The sequence below is a fragment of the Panthera uncia genome, chromosome D1 (genome assembly GCF_023721935.1).
Source record: "Panthera uncia isolate 11264 chromosome D1, Puncia_PCG_1.0, whole genome shotgun sequence".
NCBI lineage: Eukaryota > Metazoa > Chordata > Mammalia > Carnivora > Felidae > Panthera > Panthera uncia.
This window is the reverse complement of record NC_064808.1, coordinates 45,037,799-45,051,424: the sequence shown is the minus strand read 5'-3', so window position 1 is coordinate 45,051,424 and position 13,626 is coordinate 45,037,799. Positions and strand designations below refer to the sequence as shown.

Genomic DNA, 13,626 nt, shown 5'->3' with positions numbered 1-13,626 from the left:
TAATTATTTTGGTTAGGTTGCTTAGTGTGTTGCTTATCTGGGAATTCTCATATTCATATATCAAAACATGTTTTTACAGTTATTAGTTATATAAAATTATCTTTAGCGAGTCTTCATAAAAATGTGTTACATACTATATTGCAGACTTTTTAGAGAACATAGAAACACAGATGTTTATAATTATTTTTTTTGCACAATACTTAATATTACTTCTTAACCTTACCTTTTTTCTCTCCAGTTTTTTTAAATGTTGGGAAATGTGAACATCTGGGATACCTGTCAGTATATGTACTGTCACTGGGCTTAGCCATCCTAATATATGAGAAAATGAGTTAATTCCAAGTCTAGATTAACAGAATTTACCAGAATCTTCACTTTAAAAAATAGTGTTTGAGCACAAGGATTGTGGATGTGTTCATTTACATATTACTTGTTTTATTTTATTATAATTAATGTTCCTCATAATCTGAGATATTTTATTTTATGCCCATAGGCTCCACTGGACCATACCAGTGACAAGTCTCTTCTTGATGCTAATTTTGAGCCAGGAAAGAAGAACTTTCTGCATTTGACAGATAAAGATGGTGAACAGCCTCAAATACTGCTGGTAAACTATTTAGAAAGCCCCATATTCGTATTTTTTGTGGACTGTCACTGTTGAGAAGCAGGATTCCAAAGGAAAGAGAAGAGATATGATTTGTAATTTATATATAATAAATTATTTGTCTATTTTATGTTGGTTTGTTATAAGTGTATATGTTAATAGGGTAACAGTGGACGTCCAAAGCACTGTTGTGTGTGTATATAGTCCGTTGCTGCACTGGGAACAGAGGTTGCCATCTTCAAGGCTACCACCATGACAGGGTTGGGGTGGATCTAGGATAAAATAGAATACCACAGAGATCTTCTCCTCTGTTTCAGTGGCCTTTCCTTTGGTTAAGTATTTGCATAGTTGCTGTAAGTCCTTGGCAGTTATGCCTAGATTTTTCTGTATTTTGGGGTAGGGACAGACCCACAGAATTCTCTACTCTGACATTTTTGCTATCACTCTCCCCCCTTCTTTTTGGAATAGCTAGTTTGTAAGTTAGGTGCTTTATTTCTTTTCTTTTAGTATTTGCCTTTCCTGTCTGGTCCGGTGGTCTTAGAGGTCATCTAATCCAGTAACTCCCAATTTGAGGGGCATTCCTAAAAAAAATTGAGAAAACCTGGTCTGATTTACCTTGTTGTTTTACTGACTCAGGAAAGTAAGGCTCACAGAGTTTATGGACTTTTTTTAGAACACTTCTCTTCAATGAAACTTCACTCAAGAAAAGTTCTCTTTGATGCTTTTCATGTAGAAGTCTATTGTGAATTAGAATACCTGTCTGGACAGTAGACAGTAGTTAAACAGAGCATCCATACTGAAGCAATACTAGAATATGCTCTATCCCATCAGTTACTTTTATGATCTCTCGAGAAGATTTTGATTTGTCTGAATGACATTGAAATATAAATTAGCTATTAATTTAGGGAGCTCTAGATCCACAGTTTGGGAATTCATGTTTTAAAATGCATAGTAATTACTCTTCAGCTCCGTCTTAATTGCTTATGCTAAGTATATATCCCTGAATCCTTTTTCACATCTTTCTCATTAATAGGAAGTTTCTTACTGGAGATAGTAGGAAACGATCCATTTTATCCAACACTTTTTAAGTATGCCCTATCTGCCAGGGCCACTTGGCAAGGATGATGTAAAAATGAATGATACACTCTTGTCATCAAAAGAGTTCACAGTGGAACTTTATCCTTCTCTCATAAACAAAATTTGAAAAAGAATTAGGAAAGTTACAAAAGTAAGAACTTTGAAAGGAGACCAGAGCATCTCTCCAAAATGTTTTACACTGGGTGTCTTTTGAGCCTTCCTGTAGGAAATGGTGAGGGTGTAACATTCCTTTGAATGTCTTGGTGGTAACTGTAAAGCCTCATGTTTTTTCATTGCCTCAGCAATTAGTGTGGTTTTTGTTTGTTTTTTTTTCCCCATTGTTTGAGCAACATGTGCCACTCAGTAAATATTGGTTGTGCTGCATTTCAGGAGGATTCCAGTGCCGGGGATGATAGTGTCCATGACCGATTTATAGGTCCACTTCCAAGAGAAGGTTCTGTGGGCCCTACCAGTGATTATGTCAGCCAAAACTACTCCTATTCATCTATCTTGAATAAATCAGAAACTGGTAAGATTTTTTAATTATGGTGAGGGTGGTTGTATTTTCATAAAATCATACTGTGTTAGACCCAGAGTTATCTTGGAGATCTCAAGCCTAATCCTCTCATTTTATGAATTAGAGAACTGAGACCCAAAGCAAGGTTACTAGGTAGCATAGATAAAATTAGAGCCATATGTGGTTTCCTTTTCTCTCAACTTCATGTTGGTTTTACTATATTGTTATTGCCACTCTTTAGTAATAAAGTAAAAAATATTGAATGTTGTATTTTGAAGGAAGACTTTTCTTTTTGATAGTTTTCTATTTTGAATTTTATCTTAAATTCTGAAGCTGACTTTCTTTGGAAAGGAATGTTTCCGTTATATCCTTTTGGATCAGAGTAGACTATGGGGGATACTTCTGTTTTGAAGCAGATGGGCTACGCTTATTTTATTAGACCTACTGTGTCACCTTTTAGTTTAATCAAATTGTATGTTTGAAATTAATCATGTAATTTTAAAATTCCTGTTAACTCTTTTCTGAACATTATAAAGATTTTTGAATTTTTTCAGTTTTCTCAGTATATATAAGATTGGTTAATTGCCTAAATATAATCTGGGTGCTTTTACATAACATTTTATCCTACAACAAACCTTTGCAATAGATAGTATTATTTATGTTAAAAGAAATAGTAACTGGGCTTCCAAGAAGTCTTTGATTGCACAGCTGGTAATGCTAGGTGTGACTTCAGAACTTTTACTCTTAAAACTTCAAAACAGGGGCGCCTGGGTGGCTCAGTTGGTTAAACGTCCGACTTCAGCTCAGGTCATGATCTCACAGTCTGTGAGTTTGAGTCCCGCATCAGGCTCTGTGCTGACAGCTCAGAGCCTGGAGCCTGCTTCAGATTCTGTGTCTCCCTTTCTCTCTCTGCCCCTCCCCCTGCTCATGCTCTATCTCTCTCTGTCTCAAAAATAAATAAAATTAATAAAAAAAAAAAAAAAAAAAGAACTTCAAAACAGATGATTTTAAATATATGAAATACATAGTATAAGAATTAAATTATAGTATTACATTGCAAATTTTGTTCTAATGTGATCTGTAATCTTCTATTTTACTATATTTTGTAATTAAAATGTAGAATAATTTCCTTATAGCTGATCATTTGTACAGGCTTAATCGTGTATTTTTTCTGGAAATACCAGTAAAAGATGGTTGTATTTGGTGTTTAGGATCATTTGTATCCATAGAACTTTTTGCAATCATGTACCAGGAATAAAAGAATGCAAAATTATCTTCTGTTTCAGATAATTGGAGGTAATAAAGCTGTTTATCATTACACTGTCTAGAGTAGTGATTTTCAGATTTTTATTTCTTTAAAAATCATTTGGGGATACTTGTTAAAAATGTAGGTTCCAAAGCATTACTCCCCAGAATACTGATTGGATAAATTGCATTTTGTTTTATTAAATAAGCACCCTAGATTATTCTGAGATAGTTGGAATACTTTGAGAAAGTTCCAGATTTAACAAATTAGGATTCTTGGAATATTTGCTTTGTATTCTCACAACCAACTTAGTCCTTTAATAGGAGTATTTACAGAACTCCTGCCTTGTGCTATATATTCTACGGCTCTATGATGCCCATAAATTCCTACAGAGTAACTTATACATTAAAAAAAAAGTTCTTTCTTTGATTGTGCAGGTGTAATACATGTTCATTGTCATACTTTAAAATGAAGAAAGTGAAAATCACAGTACTACTAGCAGAAACTACTTATAGTGATTTTGCTTATTTCTGTTGCAAATGGGGGTATCAGGTTACGAGCATTTTTTGATTTGTATGTATTTTTTCCTTAATACTATATGATAAGCATTTAAAAACAGTATTCCATTGTATAGTTTAGATATTTAAGCTGTCTAGTTATTACTGATGTTATGATGAACATTCTTGTACGTAAGTTTTTATTTTTATCTCTGATTATTCCCTTAGGGTAAATTCTCAGAAATTGAATTACTATGTTGAAATTTAATATAAAAAATTTTAGAGGCCTTTAATCTACACTGTCATGTAATGGTAGCCTTCATTTCCAATTATTGTTTCTCACACGCCTCTACTCCCTTCCTTTTCCCTACCTTTACATTTTCCCTCTAGTGTTCTAGGGGTACTGCCTTTCTGAATTAAAATAGTCTATAAGCATCTAAAGGAGTTGTGGTTCAAAAATAATTTTGTTACTGAAATTTCATTTTCCTTAAATTATTGTAAATCTTGGTACCACGTACCAAATGTTTTTATTGGAAGATGCTGTCATGATTTTGACTCAGGACTCTAGGAACACATTTCTCCATAATGCAAGAGGTTTGGAGATTTGGTGTATTCTTTCCTGTCTCCCCTGCCTACCAACTTTCCCGTAGCCAGCCACTGTTTTTGACAGGACGTGGTAGGGGTGGACAGGGATGGGGTATTGTGTGTATGAACATTAAGGGGCAAGGAGTGGATTGAAGGCTAATGAGGACTTGCAGATGATTAGAAACTTTGTAACTAGGGTGCTTCCATTATCTGAATCCATGATAACTGTCCTTGGCCGGTTTCTTTAAGAATTATTTTATCAGCTCCAGGAGTTGGCCTGTTACATCCTACTTCATTTGGCCTATTTGATGCCTACCTTGTTACCTGCCGGTTCTGTTCAGGATTTTTTTCTGCATGTGCCCCTCACAGAATGGCATGTTTTCATCTTTTCCCTTACTAGCTCACACTTACAGTATTGATTCACAGCTATTTCAGATATAGGACCCACGTGGTAACAGTTGTCATTTAAGTTTGTTGATTTAGACATGCTTAATGACAAGATTTCTGTTATTCAGTAGCACTTTTATTAGTATCACTGAAATCTTCATAGTTTTGGAAAATAGTGCCTTTATGTGAGACACTGCATTCTTTGCAAAATATGGTGCTAAATCAGGTACAAAGGACCATAGGTTTTTCTATATGATTTTTATTGCTAATGACAAAATAAAGAGTGATGGCAATAATTAAGTGCTGTTACTCCTTCCTTTAAACCCTCTTCTCCTACCACCCCTTTTTTAAGCCCAGGGAAGGGAAACAAGGTCACATATAAATGATACATGATTGGTCTATAGGTACGCAAAGGACCGTAGTAGTAGTCATCTTCACTGTTGAGGGATTGGGGGAAGGAGATGGAAAAGAAGGGAAATTCCAGGCAGCCTCAGCCGGGAAAAGTAGAACAACCTGGCCTCATGGTCAAAGCACTGTTGTTTGCGGGGAAGAATCTGTTTATAATAACTGAGAATGAAATATGCTTCATTATGAATAATCAGGCCACATATCCTATAGACTTGTGTTATTTCTAAGTCATATGCACTTTCCCCTTAAGTTCACCTGCTTCTGTGTTAAGTAGTAGGATAAAGAGATAAATCAGATTTGATCCCTCCCTTCACAGTCTGATGGGGAAGACATACAAGCAAATAGGTCATTACTGGACAGTGAGCTGAAGCCTCTGATATGGATTAAAAAAGACAGGCTGCTATGAGAACAACTCAGGTGGGGGGTGGTTAGGAATTGAAGCAGTTTATAATTCTGTAACAATGTAGAATAGAATACATAAACACAGTATTTTTAAATATGAAAGGCATTAGAAATCAAAACTTGAACCGTAGTCCAGAGTAGCTACTCGATATCTTCTTAGAACCATGCAGATAATGTGGAGTCTATTCCTCTTTTCCACAATTGACCAAGGCTTAGCATGAATATTTGTTTGTCCTTTCATGATTTTTGGCAATATAGTTATCCACAAAGCCTACCATTTCTCAAGACATTTTGATAATTGGGAAGCTGAAAAAGTGTTTTAAAAGGCTTCAGTGAACACCTTCAACATCTACTGAGAAAAGATTGAAGGTTTTTTGTTTTTTTGAAACACCCAAGTCATTTAGTATTAAGTGGGAGTGAATAAGCTTAATTATTAAGCAAAGTGTTTACCACATTCTCCTCACATAATGAGGCAAACTAAAATGATGAGACTGATTTTTTTTGTGTATGTGTATCTCATAAACTGGGCCTGAAGTCTACTTCAAAAGAGACATTCCAAAAATGTTCCAACAGTGGTAGCCATGTCCAATCAGATTTATGAAGCTGAGTAATTCTAATCATTCACTTAAATTTTAAGTTCCTATATGCTTCTCCTTTTTTCCCTCCTCCCTTCCCCCCTCCCTCTCTCTATTCTTCCCTACTTTTGACTTCTCTTTTTACTTTATAGTTACTCTTGCAGAGTGTGCTGATGTATAGAATCTCATACTTCATGGACTTGTTAAAATAGAGGAAGTCACTCCGAGTTTTTGTATAATGAATTTATCTCCTATGTTATTAATTCTTGGCATGAATTGGTTTATAGGGCCTGATAGCAAGAGATAGCTGGTTCAGTTCAGTTTTCCTATTTTGGGTGTGTGATCATTAAAGTAAATTTGGGGAACAAAGGTTATTTTTATGTCAGTTAAACATACCTATATTGAAGTATTCCTCTTTAAATTTTATTAAATGCTAGATAATACCCATGCATATCTCTGGACATTAAACAAGATATCCTCACTTGTTCTGCGAAGCAAGGTTTTTACATAGAGCACATTTTAGAAAAAAAGTCTTTCTTAGGTGCTATTGAAAAATTAAAATAATTTCCAATTTAGTAACCGTAGTCTCTCAGTTTTCACTGTGCATTCAATTCTTATTAAGCTTTCTTTTTGTTATTTTTAATGTAAATGCTGATTTATGTGTATTTGTGTTTTCTTTTTAAAGGATATGTGGGATTAGTAAACCAAGCAATGACTTGCTACTTGAACAGCCTTTTGCAGACACTTTTTATGACTCCTGAATTTAGGAATGCATTATATAAGTGAGTATTCAAAAAGATTTTATAAATAAAATTGATTTAAGAATGAAAGTATAGGTTTTAACTAATAAAATCTAATTTACCTTCTTAAACTTATTTGTAAAGTTTGGGGCATTTCTCACTTCATAAAGACACACCTTGATTAGTATTTAAGAAAAAGATCTTTTGAGAGACTGGCATATGAAAAATTTGTGCAGAGAGAGAACCAGAAATGTAGACTAGCAAAGGATAAAATTAATAAGATTTACATTGGGGATAAGCTTACTTTATTTAAGCTTCCCTCACTTATAGCTTTAACATCTTTATTTTTTTTTAAGTTTATTTATTTATTGATTTTGAGAGAGAGTGAGACCAAGCAGGGGAGGGGCAGAGAGAGAAGGAGAGAAAGAATCCCAAGCAGCTGTCAGTGCAGAGCCTGACTTGGGGCTCAATCCCACAAACTGTTGAGATCATGTCCTGAGTCGAAATCAAGAGTTGGACGCTTAACAGACTGAGTCACCCAGGTTCCCCTAGCTTTAACATCTTTATAAAGAATTGTTGTCTGCTTTTTGAGATAATCCGAATATGTAAACCATATTCTCCTTTCTTTTCACTTCTCAGTTTAAGAAACAAAGATATCTTTTTAAACTTACAAACTTTGTTTCTAATTAAAATATAATGTTGGGTGTGTGTGTGTGTGTGTGTGACTGTGTGTGTCTGTGTGTGTCTGTGTGTGTCTGTGTGTGTATGTTTATAAAAGACTGTATATACACTAGGTATTTTAAAATGCTCTCTGAAAGAAATTCTATATTTAAATAAACTCTAAAAGTCAGACAGTTATTTTTGTGAGTATCTAATAATACATTTACTATGCCCTTGTTTTGTATATTTTCTTTAAGGTATACATAACTTATTTTTTAAGACATTTCAAAGTACAAATTAACTGATTTTTCCTTTTTTTGTGCTACTCTTATACAGTATCCTTGAAATTATTGCAGATATGTATTTAAAGTATTCTTAGAACTTTTAACATTGATTGTGTTGCTCAGACAGCACTATATTTACATTCATATGTAAGCTCATCATCTAAGTCTACGTGTGGAAATGAACATTATAATGAATCCCTCTGTACCCATCACCCAGCTTTGGATTTTATCAACTCATGACCAGTCTTTTTTATGGAAAACTCTCCATTCTGATTATTTGGAAGCACACCCCCATCACATCATCTGTAAATTATCTCTCGGGTCAGTGCAGAGGTTTTCCTGATTGCCTCATAATTTTTTTTAAACAATCTGTTCAAATCGGGATCCAAACAAGAGCCGTACAGTAAAACTGTTATGAGTCTTAATCTATTTTAATCCCCTTCCGTATTTTTTTCTCCTTACAGTTAATTTTTGAAAAGATATATATTGAAAACTGATGTCATTTTTCCTGTACTTTTCCACAGTTTGGATTTTGCTAGTTGAATGCCATAGTGTCATTTAATATTGTTCTGTTCCCTGTATGAATTAATAATAAGGACAAGAGTCTTGATCAGATTCAAGTTCTGTGGTTACTTTTAGATGAGCTTTGCCTTTCATTTGTGTTGCCTTCTTAGGCCTTTTTTTTGTTCAAGTCTAAATTTCTTCTGAATTTATGAATTAGAGAAAGGCTACTATTTTGTTGGATAATAATAGCTTCAGTTAATATTCAAAGGTCTTGCATTATATGATGTTAACATTAATGATGTTTTAAGAATATAAAAATATTTTGTAACTAATTTTCAAATATTTTATTTCAATAGATGGGAATTTGAAGAATCTGAAGAAGATCCAGTGACAAGTATCCCATATCAACTTCAGAGGCTTTTTGTTTTGTTACAAACCAGCAAAAAGAGAGCAATTGAAACCACAGACGTTACAAGGAGCTTTGGATGGGATAGTAGTGAGGGTACTAATTCTCTTGTAATGATAAGTGTTTCTAGTATTCAAAGGAATTCTGGGAGACAGTATTATAAATAATATGTATTAACAGTTAATTAACTTTACCATAAACCTTTTCATTGCTTTTTGCTGGGACTTAGAAATAACTTGTTTTTAAAATTTAAGTTCTCAGGGTAAGTTTTTGAACAATTAAAATTTTCTTGTAAAGTAAGTTTGGTTAAATTTTACTTTTATGTACTTAAATGAAAACTTTTAAAGTTTATTGTCCTAGATTTTTCTTAATATATTTCTTAACTCTACAGTAAAACATAACAAAAATAGCAAATATCATAGCACCATAAAGCGTGTGTTACTTATAAAATACTAAGATCTCTTGATTCTTTTCCTTGTGATTACTTTTTCATCACTATAATGTATAGTTTGTGTTCTTTGTTTAATTTAGAATTATTTTGTGTAGACTTTTCCATGTTCTTGACAGTTTGCTTTTAAACAGCAAATTGATGTTTTGTTATGCTAAATGCGTTGCTGTTTTTAATTAAATTTTATCTTAAAATAGCTTGGCAGCAACATGACGTACAAGAACTGTGCAGAGTCATGTTTGATGCTTTGGAACAGAAATGGAAACAAACAGAGCAGGTAATTCATCTTGGGTTGAGGGGAATGTCTTATCATAAATCATTCATAAGTGACTTTTATTCTATTGAAATGTTTTAAAACTTTGGGAATAGTCCAGTTGTTAAAGTACTGAATGGGGAATTGAAAGTACTAGGTTCTCACTTGGACATTAACTGAGTCATACAGATCCTCATTAAACCACCTTAGACCTCAGTTTCCTCCTCTTTAAAATAAGGAAGTTGGGTTTTTTGATCTAGATGATCTCTTTTTAACTAAAAACTGTGTAATTCGTGTGTGTGTGTGTGTGTGTGTGTGTGTGTGTGTGTGTGTGTGTGTTGGGGATGATTTTTGAACAGTATTTTCAGATATTTACTAAGTAAACTATATATCTATAGCAGATTAAGTATATTGATTATTACCTTCATTTGACCAAAGAGTTATGCTTTGACATTTAGGATTCCTGTTAATCTGTGACTCTATTTTTCTTCCAATGGAAAAAGAACATGTTAGAGGTGGGGAGAGCATTAGATATATCACTGTGACATGAAGAGTTAGGTTGAACTGGGTGGGTGGGGCTCAAAACTCAGTAAGGAAGAGGGTTTATACTGGCTCTAATGACTGGGGATCACAGGGATAAAAAAGGGATCCTAATCTGGAAGATAGCCTGGAGGGTCTGCCCTCTGATTAGAATTATTATGATGGTTTGGGCCAGAGTTTTTCAAACTGGAAGTTGTGATCCTTTCGTGTGTTATGAAATCATTTTAGTTAATAAACATCAACAGTTAAAAAAATGGAATAGTATAGAAAAATATAAGAGAACAACACTAAAGTAACGGTAAATATTATTTTGTGCAAATTTTGTTACAGTTAGATATACTGGATTGTGATATAAATTATTCTCTTACTATGGGTTGTTACCAAAACTGATTGAAAAACACTGGTTTGAACCATTTAGAAATGCCCTCCCTGATGTAGAAAACATAATCAAATATGACTGGGGCACATGAATGAAGAAGGCTTCATTATATAAATGGTATTAGTATAGGCAATGATGTTGGGTCCTAATTTAATGCTAATGTAAGTCCTAGATATTTGAAGAGAGATAAATTTATGGAAGAGGTAGACTAATACATTTTCTTTTCTATTCTTAAGAGATACTGAAAAAATTTTAAGTTTACATAGTGATCTAGTTTCTCTACATAGTCCTATTGTATTTTAGTAACTTTATGTAAATGGTGTTAGGGGCAGTTTCTTCTTCATAGGTCTGAAGTTATTCTTTCCCTTATTGTGTCTCTCTGTGGGTCAACAATTCCATTAAGATCAGCTGAGGCAGTCCTGCGGCGTTCCCAAATTTTGGTATAAGAATTTTGAAGCAAGACATTCACTGGAGGGTCCTTACTTAGTGAGTTAACTAACTGCCTTTTTTTGGGCCAGAAGAACCCCATTTGGCTAAATTTGGGGATTTAGTGAGAGATCCATTCTTTTAAATGAGGATATTTTGACGGAGATGGAGTTGAAGATTTTTTTTTTTTAACTTCTATACATTAAAAAAATTGCAGTATGTTTCCCCTCAAAATTGTTTTATGTTTAGTATTGAAAGTTAAAGTTTTATTTGCACCTTGAGCTGGAAGATACGAGTTTAGAAATCAGAATATATTCTTGTGAGAGTGGTGGCATGCAGGTATAAAGCCGTAAAAATAGCTGGTTATTTAGCTATGTAAGTATTAACATGCCTAAAATGATAGATGTATTCTCATCCTAATGAAAAGATAATATGAGGCTTAATAGTATGATAAATTGGTAACTGATTTCAACAAAACATATTTTAGTAGTGGAGTTTTTAGTGATAAGAGAATTGAACTAGTTAATTTTTGTACATTGATTCTTAAATTAGTGTTAATCTATTTTTATTGATTTTTAGTTGATTTGTGTCAAAACTTCATTTTTTATAGACTTGTAGATAAATTTTTTAAAAATTTCTTTAATGTTTATTTATTTTTAAGAGAGAGAGAATGGGGGAGGCGCAGCGAGAGGGAGACACAGAATCCGAAGCAGGCTCCAGGCTCTGAGCTGTCAGCACAGAGCCCGACTCAGGGCTTGAACTCACAGACTGCGAGATCATGACCTGAGCTGAAGTCGGACTTCTTAACCGACTGAGCCACCCAGGCGCCCCTAGACTTTTAGATAAATCTTAAAGCTTTCCACAACTTCAGCAATAAAGAATGAATATCCTTTGAAATTTATTTTTAAAAGCAGGTATTATTGTGTTTTGTGTATTTTAAAAATGAATTTTAAGGAATACTTTTTAATGTTTTTATTTTTAGGCTGATCTTATAAATGAACTATATCAAGGCAAGCTGAAGGACTACGTGAGATGTCTGGAATGTGGTTATGAGGGCTGGAGAATCGACACATATCTTGATATTCCATTGGTCATCCGGCCTTATGGGTCCAGTCAAGCATTTGCTAGTGTGGTGTGTACCTTTCAGCTGACTGCTTGTGTATCCATACACAGAATACATAATAGCACAGTGGTATAATCTATTGTGAGGTAAGTATCATCCTAGATACACCTTCTTGGGTTGTTAGTAATTCCTGCTCTTAAACTAGCAAGATCTAGAAGATTTTTGACCCTTCAGTGAGTCCTAATAGTGCATGTATAAAAAGGAAAGTGAATGCAAATGTATGGCCTCATGGTTTAGTATTTTATTCTTTCTGATAGATGACTAGATTATCTCACTTTATCCTTTTCCCCTATAAATAGTCTATTTTATAAATGCTGTTTCGTTACCATTTTTTTGTATCAAAGTACTTTTTGTTTTGTGTGCCTATTTCCATACATTTTTTAAAATTGGGAAAATAACCTCTGGTTTTTATGATAGACAGAGGCCACATTTTTTAAAGGAAACATCCCTATTCTTTAATTTAAAATCATGCATTGTAGAAGCACAGTAATTTGAAGAATCAGATGTAAATTGATTGATTGATTAAAATTAGCTTAATTATTTATATACTGAGAATCCACTTTGGAGCTTATCTAAGATTTTCTCATTCTTATCTATATCTTAATTGCTTTTTGATAATTTTATTATTGTATTTTATTGTATTTACTTACACAAAAGGAGAGCCATGGAAAGGAGTTTAAGTTGATTTTTAAAATTAGAATGTCCAGAAACATTTATTCTGAATCTATTAGGAGCCAGGGGAGACTTTCAGAGTCCTCTTGTTTTGGGCCTTACTTATGTTGTTATCAAGCTGATGGTGGTTTGTAGCTAAAAATCAGTGTTTTTAAAGCTACTCCATACTTTTATCCTCTAAAATAGTGCGTCTAGTATGATTTGTTCCTCTAGCCTCTAGGACAATTATTTCCCTTTGCTTTTTTCTCCTACTTTCATATGGCTATCAAGAAATTATAAGAAGTTATGGAATCAGTCCATGGAAATCCAAAGTAGAAGACCTTTTCTGAATAGTGTAAGATTAAGTCTTCTTTCCTGCACTGTGTTTCAGACCCTTTCCTGAATAGATTTGAGAAATTTTGTTAATACTACCCTTTGTAAATTGCCATTCTAGGTATAGAAGATTGGCCTTGGTGTAAGTGGCTAGTTTTGTTTTTCATTTTTGTTTTGTTTTGATTTTTGATTTTTATTTTTTAGTTTAAGGTCGAAGTGTCATATTGAAAAATTCTTATCTTTTAATACTTATTTCCTAATAGTTTTTAATATTGGCACTTTAGCAGAATATACTAGGAAAATATTTGGTAGTCTCAGGTGATAAAGACAATTTTTTCTGCATTGCTTTGGTTATGAAAGTATTTTTTATGAAAGATTTTTCACATAAATGTTCAGTTTAGTTTTTTTACATATTAATTGAATGTTGAGGAAGCTGGTGCTGTTTGTTTTGTTATATTGGCATATATTTGAGTATTCAGCAAGTATAATTGCTTAGCTAAATCTTTTTGTCATTATTTTTTCACCTGCTGATTTACCACCACTCTCTTAAGTATGTGATAGAGATAGCAATGGAGTGATTT

At 33.5% G+C, this 13,626-nt stretch overlaps 1 protein-coding gene across 2 annotated transcripts in view; it reads left to right on the top strand.

Moving 5' to 3' along the window:
• The window catches only part of USP47 (ubiquitin specific peptidase 47), a 108,373-nt gene that overhangs the window by 43,567 nt on the left and 51,180 nt on the right, over nt 1–13,626 (top strand). For both annotated transcript variants that reach the window (XM_049649903.1, XM_049649914.1), the window contains 6 exons: nt 494–607; nt 2,072–2,210; nt 6,984–7,080; nt 8,843–8,988; nt 9,538–9,617; nt 11,921–12,070. In XM_049649903.1, the coding sequence (XP_049505860.1) occupies nt 494–607; nt 2,072–2,210; nt 6,984–7,080; nt 8,843–8,988; nt 9,538–9,617; nt 11,921–12,070 (726 nt within the window). The remainder of the gene's footprint in view (nt 1–493; nt 608–2,071; nt 2,211–6,983; nt 7,081–8,842; nt 8,989–9,537; nt 9,618–11,920; nt 12,071–13,626) is intronic.